The sequence below is a fragment of the Mytilus trossulus genome, chromosome 4 (assembly GCF_036588685.1).
Source record: "Mytilus trossulus isolate FHL-02 chromosome 4, PNRI_Mtr1.1.1.hap1, whole genome shotgun sequence".
NCBI classification, from domain to species: Eukaryota; Metazoa; Mollusca; class Bivalvia; order Mytilida; family Mytilidae; genus Mytilus; species Mytilus trossulus.
The window spans coordinates 71,467,502-71,493,313 of NC_086376.1; the positions used below are offsets into that span (position 1 = coordinate 71,467,502).

The 25,812-nt window shown below is 32.2% G+C and overlaps 1 protein-coding gene across 3 annotated transcripts; it reads right to left on the bottom strand.

Moving 5' to 3' along the window:
* Window positions 1-575: 575 nt before the first annotated feature.
* On the bottom strand, window positions 576-25,155 carry LOC134715885 (DNA repair protein REV1-like). Of its 3 annotated transcripts, none has more exons than XM_063578421.1 (20): window positions 25,035-25,153; window positions 18,955-19,029; window positions 17,394-17,520; window positions 16,457-16,628; window positions 15,036-15,916; window positions 12,953-13,191; window positions 12,455-12,579; window positions 11,813-11,967; window positions 11,371-11,490; window positions 9,764-9,984; window positions 9,126-9,270; window positions 8,571-8,801; window positions 6,729-7,032; window positions 5,847-6,045; window positions 5,312-5,527; window positions 3,746-3,982; window positions 2,482-2,787; window positions 1,920-2,139; window positions 1,255-1,357; window positions 576-692 (listed from the first exon to the last, which is right to left on the bottom strand). In XM_063578421.1, the coding sequence occupies exons 2-20, from the start codon at window positions 19,012-19,014 to the stop codon at window positions 584-586; spliced, it is 4,170 nt and encodes a 1,389-aa protein (XP_063434491.1). In that variant the 5' UTR covers window positions 19,015-19,029; window positions 25,035-25,153; the 3' UTR covers window positions 576-583. The 3 variants fall into 3 exon arrangements, with proteins under 3 accessions (XP_063434491.1, XP_063434492.1, XP_063434494.1); XM_063578422.1 differs by having other exon boundaries at window positions 18,955-19,024; window positions 25,035-25,106; XM_063578424.1 differs by lacking the exons at window positions 576-692; window positions 1,255-1,357; window positions 1,920-2,139; window positions 2,482-2,787; window positions 3,746-3,982 and adding an exon at window positions 4,089-4,560 and having other exon boundaries at window positions 25,035-25,155.
* Window positions 25,156-25,812: the final 657 nt, after the last annotated feature.

The window sequence follows — 25,812 nt, forward strand, 5'->3', positions numbered from 1 at the left end:
GTTAATTTTATTACTACCACTGGGTCGATGCCTCTGCTGGTGGACTATTAGTCCCCGAGGGTATCACCAGTCCAGTAGCCAGTACTTCGGTTCTGGCATGAAAATACGGATTTTTTGTGTTATCAAAATTTGCTCTTACAAAATATAGAAATCATTATAAATTAAGGAATGCATCTCCCTCGTGCAAAGCTCTGATTCCTTTCACAGATTTGGCTATACTTTTTGGACCTTTTGGATTATAGCTCTTCATCTTTTATATAAGCTTTGGTGCAAGAAAATAGGTACCGATAATTTTATTACAAGTCATATAAAAGCTGATTTGAAATCAAATGATGGCCCAACAGATATTCTGATAACTTTTATACTTTTTTTATATAGATAGGACTGTTCATTTTTCTTGTTTAAATGGTTGGGGCCCTTTATAGCTTGCTGTTCAGTGTGGGCCAAGGCTCTGTGTTAAAGACCTTTTACCTATAATGGTTAATTTTACAAATTGTGGCTAATGATTTGACTAATGGGCACTCATACCACATCTTCTTTTATCATTTTTTTAAAAATAAACTACAGGAAATGTGTTTATTATTCATATCTTTAATCTACTTCCATAAAGGCCTTTCACAACATTTTGTACAGAGTCTAATATTCTGTCAAAAGTAGATATCCAAGCGGCATTCTCTAATCTTTTAATGTGCCTGAAAAAAAATCAATACAATAATTATTTTTATTTAAAAAGCTGAATTCAATGTTTGTCTTATTGCAATATTTAAATTTCAGTTGAAATTGATGTCTTGATTCTTGTTCTTTTGGTTACTATAAGCTTTAAAGTAATTGTTTGTTTAATATCTAGGTGTTTTTTGGTGATTATGCACACACTTTTAACAATTTGAATTTTGGTTGCTTCCTGTTTTTATAATTTTTTTAAGTTGATTTGACTTCAACTTCATCAAAAACTACCTTGACCAAAAACTTTAACCTGAAGCGGGACAAACTGACGTATGGACACGCAGAGGGACGTACAGACCAGGAAACATTATGCCCCTCTACTATTGTAGGTGGGGCATAAAAAAAGCAATGTTTTAAATGAAATTGACCTCTTTTGCAGTTTTTCAAGTTTGGCAAGTATGCATTGTTTTATCTTTGCATGAGGTGATCTTCTTTGTATGAAATGGTAATCGAAATACAGAATAAAAAATTCTGACACAATTAATTTTTCTTTGCATGTGTATCAAACTAAGCTACGGTAAACCTTCTTACCTGTTCAAAAACTTGACCACCAAATCAACTTGCTCTAAATTACGATCTAGTACCAGATTTGTGAGATAACTAGTCATTATTTCCTCATCGTCTTTCTCTGGATCTGTAAATCAAAAATAATAATTTAAAAAAAGATACAAAAATTTATTTTAAATTGATATCTGTTGAAATTAAAATGTTAACAAATGAGTATTTAAAGACAAAAATGATTTTTTTGCCAAAGTTGTTTTTAATAATAAAATGTTTAATGCCTATCTTATTGAATAGCAAAATGGGATTCAGATATATCGACATTTAATGGAATGTCCCAATGTTTTATCAAAGTTTGGAAATAGCCATTGAAAGTGGTCTTATTGGGGGGTTCTGATCCCGGATCCTGCTTACTGTTTAGTCAGATTCCCGTATCCCACTTACACTAATGTACGTAAGCAATTCTCAATTTTTTTTGTAATTTCTGTGTCATGCTAGACCTCATTTCCCGTTTTCACAGCACAATAATTTGACTTTCACGTGTCACGCTTACCATAAAATCGACAATCCCGCGTCATGCTTAGACCCCAATGAGATCCACATTGAAAGGTCAGTTTTCTGAAAGCAAGGTCAAATATACTAGTATTTGTCAATGTCTACACACATGGTTGAGGTATTTAGGTTTTTGTTCTTACCATTTGATGTCTGGATCCACTCCTTTAACAAAGCTCTGACTTCTGTTATAGTAACAGCCCCACACAGGTTAACCTGGACTTTAATGCTGTCCTGATTTGTATTTGAGGTTGTTCCATGTTCCTGAGGGGCAGTTTTTCCATGATAAGTTGTGATAGAAGGTGGTTCATTATCAATTATAATTGGATCATCTGATATTCTGAATAAATCTGTAGGATGTAACTGTAATATAAACAGAACAACAGTTTTAACAACTAAATGTAAAAGTAAAAAAATTACCATGTAAAATATATCATTTCTCATATATCTTTTTTTTATCTCCAATTCAATGGACTATTTCAATTCAAATATGACACAATAATATGCTAAAGTTTCTTTACTTATTTCGACTATTTTTTCTAAATTCCTTTGATAAAGAACCTACTAAACTTGTCAAATAAGATTTGTTTTTACATGAAACCAAAGATTAACAAACGATTAATAAGCATTTAATTTCATTCTTAGTATAAACCCAAAGGAATTTTCAATTATAATTTTTTAAGGAATATTCAACTGAAGATCTACCTCTGTAGATTTCTTCCCTGAAACAGCAGCATTAATTTTTGGTTGTTTCTTTGATACAAAGTTAAGTTTCTTTGGTCTCCCTCTTCCAGATTTTCCTTTTGGTTGTTTAGGCACTTTAAACACTGGACTGTTTTTCTTTCCATGACCTGGTGACTGATCTTTACTAGGTGATGCGAGATTAACACGATTATTCTTGGCATTTAGAGATCTATTGTTTATCTGCATCCCTTTACTTTGATTGCCATAAGCACCTTTTATTTCTCTTTGGATATCTAGTGGTAAAGCATTAAAACAGCTTTCATCTAACTGTAAATCAAAGTATTCAAAACATTACTGTCAAGTGGGAAAATTTCTTGAGGAGTTTTTTTAAAGCTGTTGTTTATTCATTGATTAAAGTAGGAAATATTTCACTCATAAATATGATCTTTAAAGCTGATCATAATCAAGGACAAGAAAAATGTAAGTATGAAATTGAGTCTGTATATTATGAGGTTAGTTTTTGGTTTGCGGTTTGCTGGTTAAGCACTTTGCAAAATATACAACTGTTATAATGATAATACAAAGGTAGTTTTTAGTTTTGTGAAAAGGAAATTCCTTAAACATGCTTTGAAAGAGTAAGAAAACAAGTTGGAGGTTGTTAATTGTTGATTACTCATGTTCAGTGGCAAATATTTCTTGAAAATTTGACTGAAGAATATATAAAACATGCAAATATACATAATTAACAGGGATGATACCCTAAATGAACAACACCTATCAGTTTAATATGTATTTTCATCTCATACATGTGTGAAATGTTGTCAATAATATAGATTAATCTAATTTATTCTTTCTGACATTACTGGTGCTGTGGCTATGAAAAACAATTTATCTCAAAGAATACTTCAATGTATAGTTTTTTGAAGTTTTGCTCATTATTGTAGGCCAAACAGTGACCTATAGTTGTTTACTTTTATGTCATTTGGTGGAGAGTTGTCTCCATGCCAATCATACCACATCTTCTTATTTTTAAGCCCCACCTACGATAGTAGAGGGCATTATGTTTTCTGGTCTGTGCGTCTGTTCATCCATTTTTCCATCTGTTTGTTCGTTCATTTGTCCAGAGCCAGGTTAAAGTTTTTGGTCGAGGTAGTTTTTGCTAAAGTTGAAGTCCAATCAACCTGAAACTTAGTATATATGTTCCTTATGATATGATCTTTCTAATTTTAATGTCAAATTAGAGTTCTGACACCAATTTCATGTAACAGAAACTACTTATACCTACCTGGGAGAAAGACGGCAAAGCAACAATTGGACTACTTCGGACAGGTCTTGTATTAACTTTTGGTTGGTTTGTCCAATTAGAGCAGTCGGCTGGCTGATCACTGCCCTGCAGATTTCGGGAGATTGTTTGATGTTGATAAGTAACAGGCATATTATTTGGCTGATGTCCAGTTTTCATTTCAGCTTCAATCTGCTGTCTAATATCTGGAGGTAATTCTGGTAAAACATCTGGATCTATCTGAAATGGAGATAATTCTGGTAAAACATCTGGATCTATCTGAAATGGAGTTAGTTCTGGTAAAACATCTGGATCTATCTGAAATGGAGATAATTCTGGTAAAACATCTGGATCTATCTGAAATGGAGGTAGTTCTGGTAAAACATCTGGATCTATCTGAAATGGAGGTAGTTCTGGTAAAACATCTGGATCTATCTGAAATGGAGATAATTCTGGTAAAACATCTGGATCTATCTGAAATGTAAATCTTATACTCCAGAGGTAGTTCTGGTAAAACATCTGGATCTATCTGAAATGGAGGTAGTTCTGGTAAAACATCTGGATCTATCTGAAATGGAGGTAGTTCTGGTAAAACATCTGGATCTATCTGAAATGGAGATAATTCTGGTAAAACATCTGGATCTATCTGAAATGTAAATCTTATACTCCAGAGGTAGTTCTGGTAAAACATCTGGATCTATCTGAAATGGAGGTAGTTCTGGTAAAACATCTGGATCTATCTGAAATGGAGGTAGTTCTGGTAAAACATCTGGATCTATCTGAAATGGAGGTAGTTCTGGTAAAACATCTGGATCTATCTGAAATGTAAATCTCATAAACTTGCACTTCATCATGTTTTAAACAAGAATGTGTCCAAAGTACATGGAAGCCCCACTCGCACAATCATTTACCGTGAAATTTGGTAAAAAATATAATTTGGCTTTAAATTTAGAAAGGTCATATCATAAGGAACATGTGTACTAAGATTCATTAAAAACTAACTTGGCCAAAAACTTTAAACTGAAGCAGGACAGACGGATGGATGGTACGACAAATGGACGGACGGACGCACAGACCAGAAAATATAATGCCCCTCTACTATCGTAGGTGGGGCATAAAAAAGTGATTCTTTTGTTATACTTCACTTTCACTATTTTCTTAATTGGTGAACATGCAAAAATACATCAACCTTAAAAACTCTAATGGAATATGTACACAAATATTAGAATACACTGAGAACTAAAAATTGGGAAATAGTATCATGGATTCATTCATTTTCATGGATACCAATATTCTTGGATTGAGAATTCAATAATTTTCATGCATATTAGATTTCATGTTGTTTTCTTCAAAGTTTGCATACCATTTTATATGAAATAAGCTGCATTTGGGTAAACATTTAATTAATAGTGAACATGAACTCCTGAAATTCATGAAATTTGTTCAAGGAATAAAAACTAATCTGAAGTATAATAAACAAGAATGCATGTCTTTTAGTAAGGAACTAGCAACTTAATTAAAAACACAACTGTTAGTATCTTTAACCTATAATACCATTTTTATATTAACCTGTGACATTGAAGGCAAACCAATCGCTGAGTCTTGATGAAGTGTCCTGTTATAGGCTTGTGGAGGATTGGTCCAGTGGGAACAGCCAGGCTCATCACTGCTGGGGAGGTTTTGATTATTATTTGGAACACGTTTTGATTTCTTTCTACTATTCATTTCTGCTTCAATTTGTTTTCTAATGTCAGGTGGAAGCTCTTGTAAAACTTCTGGGTCTATCTGAAAATGCATTGAAAGAGTCTCCTTATAGCCTAAATCATTGACCTTGTAAAATAATATGCTATCTTGATTTTGAATTTTTCAACACACTAGTCAGTTATATTTTCTTATTTTTGATCTTATCTTTTTTCATTTTTGTAAGTCTTATGTTTTATTCTGTTTACAATTAATACCTATTCAATAAACGTTATCAAGAGAGAAAAAAATAATAAAATGGAAATAAATCATGTTACTAGTGTGACAATTTGGCTATTATGATTTAACTATTTTGTTGATCTTTTTTGGTTTTAAAAATTTCTTTCTAAAAACTACCATTTACCTGTGATGGTGAAGGGAAGTAATCAGTAGGTACACCTGTCCTGTTCCTGGTCAGTTCAGGAGTAGCTGGTACCTTATTTCTTACAAATGGGCTTATCTCAATATTAACAGAGGGAAATTCTGGATTATCGAATAGTTCAGTAGGGGATCTTTCCAAGTTAAGAGTTGGTAGTGGTGGTACTATCAAAGTATTACTTCTCCTACAAAACAAATTTGTAAAAATTGAGATCAGAGCTGACAGTATTAAACAGTGAGAAATAAAACACATTATCTCTATTTTGTTCATTTTCCTTGATCTTTTTCTGTGATAATTTTTCACATCATGCTACTTGCTTCAGATGGAAAATTACCGTTAAAAACCAAGGAGGCATGTGGTGTTGCTAATAAAATTGACAATGTTGACATAGGTAAAATAGTGATAAACAGATTATCATTGGTCATTTCAACTCGATTGCTTTTCTTGCTTTCGCCGTAGCGGATCAAGCTAGAAAATCAATCTCGTTGAGATGATAAACGATAATCTATAAATATCTGTCCACTTTATCTCACCTGCAGATCTGATATTATATCATAATATGTAACATAACACAATAAGATAATGTCTGTCATATTCTGATATTCATATAAATGTTTTTAAAATTTTATTACTTAATAAAAAATGAATTGATATGACAACAATAGATAAGCTATTTACAAAAAATCCCAGAAAATTCTGATTATTGAACTTTGACATTTTCTTCCTTTAAAGTAGAAAACAGTTTGACAGCTTTGTTAAGAGGTGATTAAATGTTCAACAGCTGAAATACTCCCTATGAAAATAAAAGAGTTAATATCTTGTTGCTTGAATACCAACACTTTTATAAAGAAGAGTTGAATGATTTACCTAGTTAAATCCTCTGCTAGATTCTGTGTTGTTCTTGAACATGACATGTTACTCTGACAAGGGCTGTCTTTTGTCATAATTTGAGTGTTTAACAAATTCTTGTCCATCCCCACTTTTTGTTTTTCAAGTCCTGAATTTTCCAAATTTTCCATGGTAGTTTTACTGTTTGTTAAGAAGTTTTTCATCATATTTTCACTTGATTTCTTTTCTGTTTGTGGCTTTATACTAAATGCTGTTTCAACAGAACTCTTACTTGTACTGGATGGTAATGTACTATTTCTTGTTTCTGGGTTTTTTGGAATGTCTGTAATAAAATAAAAGTGCAAGTGTTTTGTATATTTGTAAACAATATTTAGTTTGTTTTCATTAAACTCAAAATTTTAACAGCACAAAATTTATGGCGACCGAGCTTTTTCAAAAATTCTTATAGTTAACTTTATTATGATTATTATACACTGTCACACGACTTCACATTTCCTTCCCTTGTTTTTAATAAAAATAAAGTTTCCAGGATTGCTGTTTGTCTTATCAAATTATGGAGTTAAATCTGTTAGAACTTTATCTCTGATAAAGTAGAGTTTTGATCCAGTTATTAGTGTAAATACAGTGTTATTACAAAATGATCTGTAAGCTAGTGTTCACTGTCTGTGGAGAAATAACATAAAAAATTTGGTGCACACTGAATAACGCACGTAGCGGGTTATTTAACAATGTGCACCACATTTATTTTGTTATTACGAATAGACAGAAAAAAATATTAGTCATTTCTTATAATTTAATTCTAAATTCCATTTTAAACCGTAGAAAACCATGAAAAAACATTCATGACGTCATGGTCACATGACTGAATTATGTCTATGGGCTGATAACAAAATAACGTCAGCCAATCAGAAGACGTGTTACATCCAAAATTAAATTATTCTGCTATAACTATAAGTATTCAGGAAAAGGGAATGTGAAAACACCCTTTAACATGCTCATATAAAGTTTGATATATCAAATATTTGTTGAGCTTTGAAACATAATTCTTAATAAAAAACAACAAATATTTCAGAAATGACCATTAAGTTTAAGAACATACAAGTAGTTGGTCAACAGGCATAAGCATGCTCAGGTGATGTTTCCTACCTATATTCAGGATCCTCTGATTGGGATTTCCTGAGAAAAATATAATTATATTGTCATGACAGAAGTAACCATTACAACCCCTTGTTTTCGAAGGAGGGCAAAATAAAGCACACTTAACAGCTGAAAGACAAGGTCTGAACAGCACTGTATAGAATTAGGAGATAACTTAATATAGTATTGTATTTTAAGCTCCGATGCATCAATTGGGAATTTGATGGTCGCAAATTAAGTTTACTGGCAACGCGTTAGTGGAGACAGTAAACGGGTATTTGCAACCATCAAATTCCAAATTGATGCCGTCGGAGCTTAAAATACAATATTGTTATCTACATTCTAATGAAACTGACAGAAATAACGTTAAAACATGGATTTAAAATCTGTCATATGCCGTCTGCCCTTGCGCGTACGTCCCATAGCATCAGTTGTCAATTGATGCCATGTAAGAAAGTGACGTTATCCAATCGAAATGAACGTCACAAACGTTGTTGCATTAGAATGGGTATGAGAGTGTTGTAAATTTAGAATTTAATTCATACAGCTATTGTTTCAAATATTTTAGCAAGCAATAATAGTGTGAGTTTTATCAATTTCTTCCTGTATAATTTTTTCTATAACAAATTTAATTATTTTGATGATCATCTTCATATACTTGTCATTCACAAAAACTTTGATTCCTAAATTTACAGTAATATGTAAATTCTAAAATTTGGTTACCTAGTTTTGCTACAGTAAACTTAAGAATACTACTAGCTGGTCCTTTGGCAGTTTTAAATCCCGCTACAGCTGATTCTAGCCGCTGAATCTGTATACCCACTCCTCTAAGATCCTGGACCTTAAGATGTTGATTCCGTAGTATCGTAAGACATTCTTTAGCTATAATTTTAGGATCATCAGTAGCTAAAGGTAAGGTAGATGACTTAGAAATATGATTGCACAGTCCATGTCCTGAAATATATATTCAATAACTAAGAATGAATTTCATTGAAACAGAAATTGATGTACCAATGCCACTAATCGTTTATTCTTAACTTTACTTAGTGTAATTGTTTTCAAACAGTTTATTATTTTGCAGTTTTTCTAATTGTTATTCAATTTTTTCTAAGTGTCTTTACCTTTTTTGGTAAAAAACAAAAAATCTAATATGCAAATTTTTAAAGTGTAAAGACAGTAATTCACATGTTTTATTAAAAAAATTACGAACTGATGATCACATTCACTACTGAATTCTGATTACTGGTATTATAAATATTTTACTTAAAAATACTATACCCATAAATTTAGCTGTTTCTTTAGGTGCATCTTCTCTCCTGATCATCAGTTTAAGAGTGACTGTCTTCCCTTTCATGTTTATTTTCTTTAATCTAGTACAAACTTCCTCTGCAAGCTCCGTTAAAAACTTATCAGCATCGTAATCCTGAAATTTTGAAATATAAAAATAAAGTTGAAATAAAGTTAAAACATCTTCTTTACAAAACAGATTATGATAAGAAAGAAGCTCATAATGATTTCTTAATTATGCAAATAGAAGTGAACTTTATATTTAAATGTGTGTCTTTGGTAAAAGCTGTTTGTTCATACCTGAAAATCGTATTTTTGTAATTTGAATATAAATTATATTGTCAGTTTTCATGCAATGGCCTATAATTGCTTACATTTACCTCGTATAAACTCTAGTGAGAGTTGATGAAAGTTGTCTAATTTACAGCTCCTTCTTTTTATACTATGTTGCTGCTTCATTTACATTTACCAAAGAGGGAATGGGCTTATAATCTCAATATTTATTAGATGTGCTAATGCAAATACAACTGCTACAAAATATCATAAGTATTAATTTTCACAACATTTTTTTAAATATTTTTAACATACTTTAAATCCTACTTTTATATTAGCATCAGTAAAGAATTTACATTTTTAAACCTGATGCCGTAATTAATTTCTGCAGACACAGATTTCCTCTCTTGTTCTAACTTAATCTGTCGGTCATCCTGCCCCCTACAGTACTTATGTAAAGACTGTCCAGTTTTGGGACCAAACTCCTTCTGCAAGGCTTCCAATGACAGGCCCTGTAGATCCCCACATGTGGAAACAGACATGGACTGTAATCTATGAGACATTGACCAGCCAACTCCTAAAAAGTATTTAGATGTATGATATTTTTGTTGTCACAATCATTTTTATGGTAAACCAGATATCAATAAAAGTACAGAGTTCAAATGTCTCATAAAAATATGGTAAGAATTGTACACATGAGAGAGCTAACAAGACCTGACAGCAGACAGATGGAAATATAAATGGTACTCTGCCAGCCTGCCTGCACTATCACATTTTCATGTTAAGTGAACAGTCAAATCTTGGTCAAAAGCTTTTTATACGACTGCAAAATTTGTCTTTTATCGTATAATGGTATGATGTTATCTGATTCATCATCTGAAGACAAATTTGGTTTCCGGACCATTAACTGTAGTTTAAGTGATTGGATCTCTATGATTTTTTTTAAGAAGGTTCAATACCATGAAAGGAAGGTTGTGATTGATTTTGGAGATGATGGTCCCAACTGTTTAGAAATTAGGGGCTTTTTCTAGTTTCAGGACAATATTGAATAACATGTGTATAAGTATTTTGATTGCTCTGAAATCATACTACAATGTTGAATACCAAAAGTAGAAGGTGGAGAACCATTTTGGGGTTTATGGTGCCTACAGTTAAGGAATTAAGGGCCAAAACAAGGCTAAAAACAAGCATTTTTTGTAGTTTCTGGACAATTACTTGTGTGTGCTTGGATGGATCTCTCTGATATTGTACCACAAGGTTCCAAATCACAAAGGGAAGTCTGGGATTGGTTTGGGGGTAATTGCCCCAAACATGTAGGAATAAGGGGCCAAAATAGGGTCAAAAACAAGTATTTTAACTTTCCTGACAATAACTTGTGTTTAAGTGAATGGATCTCTTTGAAATGGTTCTACATGGTTCCATACTACAAAGGCTTGAATTGAGTTTGGGGGTAATTGCTCCAAGGAGGGATTAAAAAAGTGTTGAATTTTTTGAAAAGTTTCAAGAAGAAAGAAGAAATCTCTAATTGCATAGTATTGCACAATAGATTTGTAAAATCTTTGAACACATTTTTTTGTTGTTGTCAGAAACCTATATTATGTTAAATTTTTTTATCACAATCCAAATTCAGACAATATCAAGCTTGACTATTGTGTCCATATTTGCCACAACTGTGCAGGGTTCGACCTCTGCAGTGGTATCAGGATGCCCTCAGCAAAGCAATTTATTTGCATATATTTAACATTATAATGAACATGTCTCCTATGTTTAAACAAGCTGTGATCACAACTTCATGGTTAACCACATCAATCCAAAATGTTAACCTAATATGGGATAGATGTCCTGATTGACATTCAAACAAAGGGACAGAGGCACATACAGGAAAACACAAATCTTTTCTACAGGAGGCTATCATACATACACTTATATTTATAGATGACCAATCAAACATTAAATATTTTACCTGGAATATCTTTAACAGATTGTTCTTTCATGAATTCTACTACATCTTCTGGCTTTAAATGGTACTGCCCATTTGGTTTAGCTTTTCTGGTTGCCATTTTTGCCTGAAGGATGTTCCCACCTACAATGCAAAAAGTTCTCATATCAAATCAAAATCACACTATATTTGATGTGCAGGATATCTCCAGGGATTTTTTCTGCCAAAAGAAGGTACAATTAGATGATATGCAGTTTTCAAAAAAATGTCATTCAATATTTTTCAACATGTCTTGGGCTATTTTAAAAAAAAATATAACCAAGAAATGTTAATTTCCAACAATTTAAAAATTTCTTTATGTTTCCATAAATAAATAATAATACCATGAAGTAGAATTTCATACAGAAACAAAATTTTCATAATTGTGTGATATTGCAGAAATAATTAAGGTCCACTATATACAAACCCAGGCCAGCAGATGCTGCACATTTGGTCTTCTGATAGATTTCCTGTCTTAACATGGTGACAAAATCCAGAGGCTCAGCTCCTGTGTCTGATAATAAGTCTGTACAATCTACTAACATCTCATCACAGCTTACTGCTTCTATGTCATGTGTGTAGCTGAAAGATATAGTCAAAAGTCAACAGTCAAATGACTAATAATAAACCAGGTTTAGGCAAACCAGGTCACATTCTGTATTAGTCTGTCAAAAAGACAGGAGTTTGCAACTTAGTGGTTTTAGTTTGCTGCTGTAAACATACTTATTTCATGTTCCTTTTTTTCTTTAGTTGTTTTGTACAAAGATTAAGACTTTGGTTTTCTTGTTTGAATTTTTTTACAGAATTATATGGAAATTGGTCAAAGTTATTCAATGTCTATAAACTTTAACCTTAGACTGAGTTTAAATAGTAACTATGAGTCCACTAATCAGTAAAATACAGAGATATTAACATAATACATGTATTTTTAAAAATTTACTCTGAATACTAGCAGTCATTTGATCATGAATAAGCTTCTGTCCAATTACTGAACCTTGAATGTTGACACCATCAACACCTACCAAATGTAGGATTGCTTAATAATGTCTCTTACTTAATAAAAACCTACCTGGCTACAATGTCATACAACATCCTGGAAACCTCATTATATCCCTCAAAATCATATGGTATTGTGATGAGATCAGGACATAAGGATTTAGCTTTACCCATAAACATTCCATTCTTTACTCCTGCCTATAACAAAAGAAATACAGGAGGTTTTTATAAGTAGCCTTTTAAAGATAACTGTTTTTGCATGGGTCATTTTTAGAAATAAGAATATCTAGTTTTGGTCAAGGCAATATTGAAATCTTGTTATCCAAAAAAAAAATATCTGTAAAACTTGGCCGAACATTGAGTGTGTTTGAATGTTCAATATAAACTAATATTTTTACATTAATTTTTATTCATGTGCAAGATTTCATAGATCTATTTCCTTCAAAAAACCGTTTGACATCATCCTATTTTAAATGAGCAATAAAATAATATTTTTTCAAGGAATTAATCACTTCTATGTTTGTAATTTTAGAAAAACCTATTAATCATTCAAGTCATATACTGTTATTACCTGTCTAGCTTCATAACTACAAGAAGCTATCTCAGACATAGAATGGAAGCTATCTGAAGATTTACTGATCACATTCCAAGAATCTCCTAAATCATCAGTCAGCTGGTTGTCTGATTGTTTCTGGTTCCCTTTCTGTAACTTCCTTTGCTTCCATTGCTCAAACTCATACTGTGGGTCAGATCCATCAACCTGAGATTTCACTCCTTTTCCTTTTGAATGAGTCACTGCAATGGGCTTTCCTTTAACAATACAAAAATTTCATATCAATACTTTTTATATAAATTTTCCAGATTCACCTTCCACATGTACATGTATATACCAAATTTTATGAATCTATCATTGATTTTTTTAACAACTGAGTAATTTGGGACTGTGTCTAAATCAATATTTCAAATCCAAACAAAATATAGAAGCAGTCATATAAATAAGGAACAGTGGCGGATTTACTACGGAGCACAGGGATCACAAAGTTTCAGTGACAACGGCATTGATAAGTTTCTTCTATTTTTTGGCAAAAAATAAAAAGATTTTAGCGATCTTTAGTAAATTTTCTACCAATTTTATTTAACATGCAAATATAGAGCACATGGAAGCACCAAGAATTGAATTTTTATATTTGTTTATATGAACTTGTTTTAATATTTATTTGGAATTTGCATCATATTTTTTATTCACACATATATGACAAACACATAAATTCTAGGGTGTTTTTAGAGATTTTTCGTTTTTGATATGATCTCAAATTAAGGAAAATACAAATAAACATTAGAAATTACTTACAGCTAAAAATTGCATATAGATATCCATTTTCTTTGTATAAGTATTGAAACCGAAACCTTTACACAATTTTACTAGTATGTTGGTGTAAGTCTTATGATGAAAGAAAAACTTGTAGGATTTTGCCTTATTTGGTTCACACATCTAATGTTCATATCAACAATCATGGACTAAACCAGGGTTTCCGCTGGCGGTCGCCATTTTCGCAATTTGCGAAAAAATAATAATTGTGGCGATAAAAATTCGTCATTTGCGAAAGAATTTGGCGAAAGAAATATATACAACGATTTATTTCCCTCCATCTTGTTTATTTACTTTTTCGGAGTTTCTCGGACTTTACCCGATCAGACAATACTCGGAATTCACCTTGACCTCATTAAGATTTTGACAGAAAATCAATAATAAGCTGATTGCATTTTATAGCTATCGATAACAAAGGACTAATTAATAAAGGTGTTGATTGAATTGTTTGACAAAATGATATGGTTAAATGGCTTCCGTTAACTGTCACATACAGAATTTATTTACAGCTTTGCGACGCACGTGTTTGAAGCAAACTTTTGACGTCTCCTCTCCTTTCAAAGATAGTTAAGAAAAGAAAGATGTTGTTGTGACGAAAAATGTTCAAAAGCAAGAAAAATCTCCGATTAATAACTTAATTATCCTGTGACTTTAATACTATTCTCAAGTCATTTGAGTGACACACGTGATTCAAGCATAGTTTTTTTTTTACGTCTCACCTTTTTCACTTACGATGGTCAAGAAAAGAAAACTTTCGTTATGAAGAAATTTATCAAAAAGGTTGGGAACAACCCCTCGAATGAGAGTAACGCTTCAATGTAATGATTACACATGAAATGAGGGATCAATTTCATGTGATGAAAGCTTTTGTTTTGTTGTAAAAACCACTTCTTAGTACAAAGGGGCACATCAGTATTTTTCTTTTAAAGAAACTTGCCCTACAAACTATACTGGTATTATATGATAAAAACATGTCCATTAACTTGTTATATTCCAGGACTTACATCTTCTTTATTGATAAAAGAACAGTGGCACCTTTTGAGTTTGAGAGAATAATCATAGACACAATGGGAAAAAAACATCTTATTTAAGGGAGGGGGGGGGGGGGGTTAGAAAAAAAGGTTAATTTTAAACAAAAAATATATTTATGTTACTTGGCGAAAAAAATAATAAAGTGGCGAAAAATATATTGTTTTGGCGAAAGAGGTGGGCGAAAAAAATAATTGACCCAGGGGAAACCCTGGACTAAACTAATAAAATCTCTTGCTCTGAAGCATATAAATACCTTTCAAATCAGGTCTTTTTCGTAGCCCTACAGACACAAAGAAACAATCCATGTCAACATGCATGATAATCTTCTCTGGTTTTCCTACGTTAGGTACATTGATAATCCCCCTATCTGATATGGTATCACATTTCTTTTGTAAAAGTTCTTTTAATTTCTGTCGTCCAACAAAATTAGTCCCTTGCTTCTGTAACTCATTGACATAAGATTTAAATTCAGATTTCCAAGTAGACAAATGGTGGAGTCGTGAGTTGTTATAAAATTCACTGATGAATTCTGGTTCTCCTGCCATTGCCATGCCTCTTTTTGAAGGAGATTGTTTATTCTCAGCTTCAGTAACTATATTACATGTAGTGCTTTCAGTCTTACTTTTTTCATAATCATTTTCCATTGGTGTGATATTATTTGTATTTCTAGTTTCCTCTAATATTTGAGTAAGGAAACTTATATCATCATCAGACATGAGGACATCAGTATTCATTTCATTTCTACTTGAATTTTGGTCTTTAGAGATATCTATTTTCTTTCCACTTGTACTTTCTACCTGAGTCTTTTTAGCTTTAGCCAGCAGACGACCAAATTCATTATCACTGGAATCAGAATCACTAAAATCTAGTGTGGGTGTTTTTGGTGTAGAAAAGTCTTCCTTATCATTTGCATGATTTCCAACACTGTCTTTTCTTTTTTCAGGAGAAAATAAATCATCTGTATCAAAGCTGACTGAACTTTCATTCATGGTTGCCATCCTAGCCAATGTAGAAGTTGTACTTGTCTGTCTTGCCACAGCAAAAGCTGAATACGTCGCCATCCCTGGTTGATTCTTAGACAGACTGGTATATAACTGGAATGGAATGTAAGAGAGCAGACGTCCAGCCTTCACACTGAAACACAGACAAACTTGAAATAATGCTCTTTTGGCAAAAAACAATCATTTATAATTCTAAGATTTGCTAAAATTGTTTACTATGCCACATGTACTAATTTTAAGGGTTGTGGATATAGCTACATAATGAATTGCCATTTATAAATTCTATGCCATTGAATTATCTTATTAATTGGGATGTTCTTTTTGTAGATGATTTTATTTAAACGAAATCATAATTTTTTTAAAATAAGATATTCACAGTGCTCATTTTTGAGAAAAAAAAAGTAAAAATTCAAATTTGGATTTTTTTTTAGTTTCATTGAGATTTTTAGACAACTGCATGAATAGATTTGCTTATCTGGTTTTCTCTATATTCAATAACAATGAAATAGACAAACTGCCAGTAGCTAAAATATCTTGAAAATATCCTTTAGGGTAGATAAATATTCATCCATGTCAATAGTAATATATCAAAACTAAAAGGTATTTCAAAGTAATATATCAAAACTAAAAGGTATTTACAACATTTTTTCCTTAAATTTTACGCTATCTTTACCATTCAATGATCCATTCCGGTTTGACAACTTTACAATGTTTGAAGTCTTTGCGTATTTTACTGTCGGGAAGATTGGTTGCTATAACATGTGTTACACGAGTTTTCATCATGTAATGTTCATATTTCCCTCCATGTTGTCTCATTATCGTCTTCAGTTCATCTGATGATGGCTCTGAAAATGCATAAAAAATTGTTCATGCAGTGTAACAAGTCTAATCTGACACCTGAGTATTCCAACATCCTGCTTTAACCAACACATTTTCATGGTCCCAAAATGTAACTATCCTTGCAGAAAAAACCCTGAGTATTCCAACACTCTGCTTAATCAGAAATTTTTTTCTGGCCCCCCCCCCAATGTGTTGGAAAACACAGGTGACACTATACTTACTTGGTACATGTGCTGTAACATTACAGCAAATAATTTTGGACAGTTTTCACATACATTCCATAGACTTCAAATATAAGTTAAACCTCCCTATCACTATATTATATAAGGAAATAAAGGTAATCCTCGCCTTAATTACATGGTGGAACTGTAAGGATATTGTTCATGTTGTTTACCATAAATACATGAGAACCCTTAATGTGAATACAAAGAAAAAGAAAACGTTATCATGAAGACATAAATTGTCATTATAATAATATGGAGATGTTATAGAATTGCAAATATGAGACAACTAGTACTACCAACCGGTGATTAAAAGACATCAGCATAAGCAATAAAACCATTTCAGCAAGTTCTGGTTCTTTTATCATAATATAAAATATACCAAAAACAGGAAACTACAAACTAGTCATTTTCAGGGTCCTTTAAAGCATGCTGTTTGGTGTGAGCCAAGGCTCTGAGTTGAAGACTGTACTTTGACCTTTGATGGTTGACTTTTATAAATTGTGACTTGGATTGGCACTCATACCACATCTTTTTATATATACTTACTTGTATAACCATCTACATGTATAGCAACACCTTTAAAGATGTCCGACAAAGGACCAGATATACTTTCATCAGCATTCTTAGCAAACTGTTCACCTAACTTTTGTCTTTTAGCTTCCATGTAGCCTCCCTGAAATTTATACCAATTTCACCAATTAAGGTGGCTCGTGGGTACAAAAAAATTAGCAAAAAATTAAACCTTTATTTTTTCAGTACAAATTTTATTTATTACACTATTAGTTGATACTTTATGATATGGTACAAAAAACAACCCCAAAAAATGATTTGGTTTGGCCCCAGATGACTTTAAAAATTGAAAAAGCTCCAAATTATCTCCCTTTGGTGCAAAAATGCCATTTTTTGGCCTTAAATTTGAAATATCTTTTTTAACTCATCGGTGACCTATATTTTTTATTATTGTTTTCAAATAAGCTGTACATAAACTAAATAATTGTAAAATTTAAGCGATTTCTATTAGGTTATTTTTTTATTTCGATATTTCCTCTTTTTCTCCTATTAGTTCAACAGAAAAAAAGGACATTAACAAAAATGTATGCTTCTTCCAGAGGCAGATTTTAGCTTAAAGAACGGTGACCCCATTTTTTTATTTCATTTTTCTTTTAAGTATATGATAAAGTTCATTTATGAAAAAATATAGCGAAATCCTATATTAGGAAAAAAAAATCATTTATACCCAGGAGCCCCCTTAAGATTGATAATTAAAAGAAATAAACTAATAGGTAGTAGATACTCTGTCTGGCATATAGAATTACAAGTTTTGATTGCCCAAGGTGTAATTGTTCTAGTCTTCTGAGTCAGACCTTTCATTCCATGGAAATTATAATTTCAAAAATAGTTATCTTTCCTGTATACACAGCTGATGTTTTGTTCAGTGTGTAACTTAGACCGGAAATTATCATTAGCAACAATAAAATACAGTGATGACCTCAGATGACCAATGCTTCCAAAAACTATTTGAGGCGGCAAAACATATTTTCAGACAATTTTTTTCCAGCTTATATAGATTCCAATTCTGACCTTTGTAAATTATGATCTTAATGTTTTCAATAAATTTTTCTGATTGTAAATTATGATCTTAATGTTTTCAATAAATTTTTCTGATTTAAGTCTTAATTTGTTTTGCTAAAAAGTACTTATATTTCAACCAGGAATGTTTTTAATCTGAATAAATAACAACTTCCAAAATGAGCGAAAGTACAAAAAGTTTACCTGACACAGGTGACTGCATGTAAATCTCATCTGTTAGACCCCTTATTAACCGTGCTTGTAATGAGAGGGATTGCATGTAAATCTCACCTGTTAGACACCTAATTTACCATGCTTGTAATGAGAGGGATCATACTATTTAACCAGAACAGTGTGCCTTTTTAGGTCACAGGGTAAAGTCAAAATGATTGATTTTTCTAAATTATATGAACCCTAAAATTGCAAACTCATGTAGGGTGTCTGTTTCCTGCATGGCCAAGTGGGACAATGTCTGACAAATCTACATTTATCCGGCAAACATGACCATTTTGGACACCTTACAGTTTACTATACTTACCCACTCTTCCCATCCACTACCCATCCTCCTTCCTCTTCCTCTGCGAGACCTCCCTGCCATCTGTTAAACTCTAAGCTTTTAGAAATATAAAATGCATTGATCAGATGTGTTGAAATTTAGATGTGTCATGCAAGAATAAATATGTACAAAAACCCAATTTTTATGATACATGTATATGTAAATACACTTGATGTTAATAAAAGGATATATTTGAGATTGAACTTTAAAGAGGCATTAACTTCAAAATTTACTAAACATAATTATAACTAATTTTTTTTTTTTTTTTTTTGCTTCAAACTTTTATAAAAGCAGAATCTAAAACTTATTTCTAAACTTGGTGATCTACTTCCTTGTTCATTAAAATAGTACAGTGTGTCAGATGACAATTTTTATGGGTGTTTTCATTGAGGTCCGGGTTCGTCATATTTCAAAAAGCATCTGGTTGTCAACATTGCTGAACCTTGAGTTTGTTTCACTTTGCAGGTCAATGTTGGTGTCACATCTTCTAATCTTCTTGTAGAAAATAGGGTGAGGCAGAAAATAAAAGTTAAAATGTAGGAATTGATGGGTCACTGAAAACTGTCCACATACATGTACATGTAATTATATATATGAGAAAATAAATGGTGGCAAGTTAAACACAGGAGTTTGTTACAATTTGATGGGATTACTATCCATTAGAAACCAGAGAAAATCATGCGATTTTTTCATGGTTCGTAAGGAGAGCAAATAGACCACTTTCTAGTTCATTTTGTTACAGGAAAAAACTCTTCAATTATGAACGCCTTTATGACATCATTTACCAGATAGAGGGGGTCGCCTGTATCCCTGCACTATTTACAATCATCAAGTGTCTTAATTAGTGATCGTCATTGTGCAGGATAAACTCAAAATTACTGGTTGTTCTGTACGTACTTAATAACAATTCCCTAATGACAACAGTGTTGATTGTCAATTTTTGAATTAAATTTGACAAATAATTCGAACAATATAGAATTATACTGTTATAATTTTCCAACAACTCGCTCAACATTGGAATGGAAGTGACAACGCCCCTATTACGCACAAATGATGTTCACTTAAACCAGAGTTTTTGACGGAAATGCATCGAACTTGAAAGTTGTCTATTGTAACAGACCCATGTGCTCTGTGATATCCCATGGCCACAGTTTCAGAGTAATCTCGTACTGTGCATGTATAGTCTTTTTTTGTTTGTTTTTTTTTGTAAAATTTTAAAACAATGACTGAAAACAAGTTGTATCCCTATCAGTTTCTTAGTCATTCGAGATTTTTCTGAATCATATGAGATCATACATGTATGACCTGATGATCAAACATCCAGTAACACTAACCAGCTGACAGCCGTGTATATCCTGGTTATGCTTAATACCTTGCCACGCAATTACACATTTTACACATACCCCTTTCCCACGCGATTACACATTTTTACACATACCCCTTTGCCCCGCAATTACACATTTCTACACATCACAGTAAAATCGGTATTACTCTAATTTAAAGGCGAAAATAATGAAATTGTAAAAAGAAACGAGTTGCTGAAAACTTCCCCTTTGTTTTTAATAAAATTTTATGATCGAATAATGTTCAGTGCACGATATTTTTGGAGCAGACGACAGCTGTAGCAGATATTTCGGAAACAAAATGTCCGCCGTTTTTCACTGACGCTGACATGTCTGAGCAAAACAGCTTATACTCTGATGAGGGCAGTGACGACAATGAATTATCAAGTGGGGATGAATGGCTATAGAATTATAATGCTGAAGTCGATCATGGTTCCCCTGACATTACACCCGTGGTATCAGATGAAGAGGCCAATGACGAGGACGATGCAGCTCCCGAAAATGCAGAACTTGTTTGGAGAGAAACATACGAAGAACTTGACATAGACCCCTTTATTCAGTTCACTGGTCCATCACACAATCTGAACCCTAATGCCAGTGAGCTTGAGTATTTCAAGCTTTTCTTCGACGATAATATGCTTGAGAAAATTGTGAGCCAAACAAATCAATATGCAGCTCAAAATGGCCCGACCCATTCTGGAGTGATACCACCTGGGATGAGATTTCGGCTTTTATAGGTGCTTTTTTCATAAGTTAATATTATTCAAAATAATTAAAACTATATTCCACACCTTTCAGAGTTAAAATTTACCAGAAAATCCTGTTTGCCAGATATATATCTTGTTAAATATTTGCACATACTATGTACATAAAAACACAGGCAAAAATTTCAAATTCACTTCAACAAAGAAGGTTGAATAATAGTGTCTCAATTTGCCATCATAAACCTTTGCAAAGTTGAATAGACTTACCATAATTAAAGAAGAACATATACATTCCAAAGATAATAAACTAGCGAAATATAAAAATCATTTACATGCGGTTTTTAATGCAATTACACTAAAACAAAACGTCAACATGTACACGTTAAAAAAACAAAACAAAAATGTCAAGGACGTAAAATGACGTCAAAAAAATGTGTGTCACATGACGGGCACCTGTCAATACCAATTCAAAATTCCTAAAATAAGAAAGGTCACATAGTGCGCATTTTGTTTTAACTGTACATTGTTGTCACGGTAAATAAAGATCTGAAAAATTCTGAAAAGAAAAGTAAATGCTGTATTATTAATACGCAACATGTACTTTATTTGGTAATTTATGTTGAAACTGGAATTAGTATTTCACGTATATTTTTTCAGGGATGCAGATATTAATGGGAATAAACCAGCTTCCTGATTATTCCTTTTACTGGTCCAATAATAAGTATTTAGGGAATCAGGGGTTCAAAGAAGTCATGTCAGTAAAACGGTATGAAAAGCTCAACCAATATATCCATTGTAATAATATAGAAACTGATGTCCCTGTAGACCAACCTGGGCACGATAAGCTCCACAAGATACGCCCTCTTATAAATTTGTCAACACAACTTATAGGGAATTTCGCACGATTGAGGACACCAGCACCACCAATGAGACTGCGAGCAACACACGCTCATTTGAAATTGGGCCGCAAACGTTCCACATGCAAACTTTGCACAAAAACAGGAGAGAAGAAGCGTAAAACAACACAAGTGGGATGTGAAAAATGTGATAAACATTTATGTTCAGCTGAATGTCACAACACATTCCATGTTAATATTGGGATCGGAGTTGTCACGGAAGAATAATGAGTCAGAATGATTTGAAATTATAGAGCAATTCATGTTGTGCATTTGAAAACACATATCAAACTTGCCAAAATTTGTTATAAATACCATTAACATATACTTCTTATAGAATTCAGAAAAAAGACAGAATACATGGGCTTAATTTGGTGCTGCCAAATTGTGTCAATAAATATGTAATGAGTAATCCTTCTTCTCTACTCTGTGTTCAGACCTGACATGCATGGACTGGTGTTTAATAATCAATGCTATCGTATTTTGGTATATATGACTTTGTCGTCGTTCGTCTGTTAAGTTTTGGCTCCCGTAATTTTTATTTGATTCAAAGTTATTATAAATTAATCATCTTCTTCTTTATAAGACAGTGCATTAGCTCCATTCTACAAGAGAACCATGTGATCTTGATAGCTATCAGTACACTAAAATGAATGTACAGTTGATCATCTTAAATACAGGCTGAAAAAGAAAACAAATTACATACTTTATAAATGCCCGGTAACTAGGCTACCCTCTGTACCTCTGTGATTGTCACTCCGTGATGATTGATTCTGTACTTTATTTATATGACTATTAAACTTCACTACATATGATACTTATTATTTACAAAATTCAATTTTGACTGGAAAAAAATGGTACTTATTACTTACAAAACTCAAATTTGAGTTGAAAAAAAAAAGTCCTATTGATATTTTTCAAAACAATATTGCGTAGTAACCACACAACCGATATTTACCAAATAAAAACCATAAGATGAAGAAATGTTTAATTTGGTTTTGTTCATTTGGCCTTTATTTCGTGAGGATCCTTTTCCTTTTTTGATGAGGTAAACACAATCAAAAATATTTACGATTTAATTTTGATTAAAATGCATAGCAAAATTTTCAAGAAATATTTTTCTTTGTATTCAACTATCAAAAACAAAAAATAAGCCTGAATTATATCATATGGCCGATTCCAAATAAACAATAAAAGTTTAAACATTTCTACATCTTGTGGTGTTTGTTTCATAAAAATCGATCATGTAGTTACTTCACAATATTTTTTGAAAAAAAAATCGATTTTAGATGAAATAACAGCTTTTGTTAAGTGAGAATTCTATTTTTTTCCAAAATTTGTAGAATTCCTTTAAATTTATAAGTTGTCTGATTCCATGCATTAATCGCCATTTCCGTTTGTTGATTATATTATAAGCAAAAGGTGCTCCAGACAGTGGAGGAATGTATTCACAAGAAAGAAAGCAGGACTTCCATACATACTTCTACGGCATAAATACGCAATATTGATTTGTTAATGAAAAAATTCACATCAACTTTGGTGCAATTAATATTTGATTAAACAAAAATACACGATTAAATCCTTTGATGGGAGGACAGCATCATTATAATATGAAAAGGTACAGTTTCTAATTAACAAATCAATATTTAAGCAAAGCTTTAATTGTCTGTTTCGGCCCGTAACGCACACATTTACATACGTGCTAGTGCATTTCCAAGTGAACAACGTCGCGTATTTATGCTCTGCGGGAAAACGACTGTTACATGACGTTACTGTTGCCTGGTAAGTAAAAAACATCAAAAAATAAATGCGTGGCAAAGTGTTAAATTAAAATATTGATTGTTTGCCCTTTACCGACTGACCCTATAAATTTGTTGCGCCTAAAAATATTTTATTTGTATTTACATGTACCAGCAAGATTTTATTTTATTTTATTTTTTCGTTCCTACCAAAAATCTTATATTTGTATTTCCCGCTCAAAACTATTTTATCCGGAATTCTCAAGTTTTATCTTTAACGTATAAGGTCCAGTCCGTTTGGTATCACCTGAGCGTTTGACATGAACACTTGCAATTAAAGTTTCAAAGCATTTGTTTGAAATCGATGTTCAGCATGTGAACGCTTCCTGAAATCATGATATGACGCACGCTACTCTGTACCTTTATACTTAAAGAGCAGGGTTCATTTACAAAAAAGTTCGTTTGATACAAAATTATCAGCGTGTGTACAAACTAATTTGTAAACAGACATTGTATTCTATGTAGGGATGGCCTTTTGTGACCCGCAGATCAGGATGATTATGTTAACAATGTCGCTTTGTTATTTATATCTGACATGAACCAAAAGTGACAAAACCCTGTAAAGTGGAGAATATCTGGCAGTAAAATCGCCAAGTTTTCCATACAGGTCATTTATAAATGCGATGTAAAATACGCGAGTCGTGACAATTGTCAGAGTTTTAAGTCTTGTAGCATTTTTATTGGAAACAAAGGCACACACAATGTTTTTAACACTCCAGGGACTTTTTCAACTAGTAATGTATGTCTGCCTGGACATATCTTATCAGTACAAAGTTATCTTTTACAGAAAATCTTAAGGTAAGCATACAAGGTACGTAGTACAGAATATAAGTGCAAGTTCAAACTATTCAAAGTTCCAGGCATATAAACGTTGAAGATATGCGGCACAGCTCTATATTTTGATATTTGAAAACAAAATAGTAGTGCATATGAATTAGCTTCACATTCTACGTGATATATTTTTTTAAACTAATAGTCCCAGAAAATTTATTTGCAAAAACAAAACGGACACAAATGACATTATGCAGAGTTTGTATCTATAAAATAAAATATTATACCTACCTGCCTACCCATGACAAATAATATACAGAGTCAAGATATTTTTTTGGGGAAAAAAATAAAATATTTTACCTACCTACCTACCTTGTTTCAAAACATAGGGTCGGAAAAGGTCAAACAAACAATATTTTAACTAGGCCTTACTGGGCGTACGTTAAAATTTCGGGGGGTTATATAGTATTAATTCACGAAACAATTATACTCCATCCCTTCTCTCTTACATCAGGGACATAACATCACTTTCATTTACATGAATATTACCTATATTAATGATTTTATCAATTTAAACTACGCAACATTTCATTCATTGCTTGGCTTGCAGAAAAACGGCGGGAATTCCGAGGATTACTTTTTCCGGTCATTCGGTATGCCTTGGTAGTCTTCCTAATCTCAATTCTCTAAAAAAAAAAATTCTTGCGCAACAATTACAGTATAATCAAGGATTTGTATTATCAGTTAGTTTAAACAATATTTATTCAAAAAGTGCATGAAATATAATTATACAATATAAATACAGGGATTCGGAAACATGAAAAACTTATATAAATCCGTCTCCCTTTTAAAAAAATGACTGGCAAAATTAGGAACATATATAATCTAATTTTCAATTAAGGTTTATGTACCCTTCTGTAGCCATTTTGATACGAATTTTTCAAACTTCAATTGTATCAAAACTACAGATATAATGTATAATAGAGATAGGCCATTTAGTACACATTCCAAGGGGAAACTTGATGCAAAGCATTTTTTTTTACTGTTTCATTGCATTTGATAGCAAAAGAGGACTTTGTGGCAAATAAATCAAGATTTTTGTAGAAAATCCACAGCCTTTAATACAGAGATTTTTGTTTTAAAATTTGAAACATAAATTACTCACTTGATTTTCTATGATGTGCTAGTGTTTATTTTTTACAAAAAGTTCTAAGCAACCTGTAAATTCCAAAACACCTCGTGTTGAGTCACTAAAGTCGAGCGCACCCTAAAAGGTGTACTTTTTATAAACATTTATCTACATTTATAAACTTGTTTGAAGGAAATC

What these genes read in the sequence shown, in the direction of transcription:
- LOC134715885 (XM_063578421.1), bottom strand. Translation starts at nt 19,014, where the DNA reads ATGGCAGGGAGGTCTCGCAGAGGAAGAGGAAGGAGGATGGGTAGTGGA. An exon ending in ACTTCCCTTCACCATCACAG is followed by an intron (nt 5,528 to 5,846) that starts GTAAATGGTAGT and finishes ATGCATTTTCAG; the next exon opens with ATAGACCCAGAAGTTTTACA. An exon ending in CAGGGAAGAAATCTACAGAG is followed by an intron (nt 2,140 to 2,481) that starts GTAGATCTTCAG and finishes TTTATATTACAG; the next exon opens with TTACATCCTACAGATTTATT.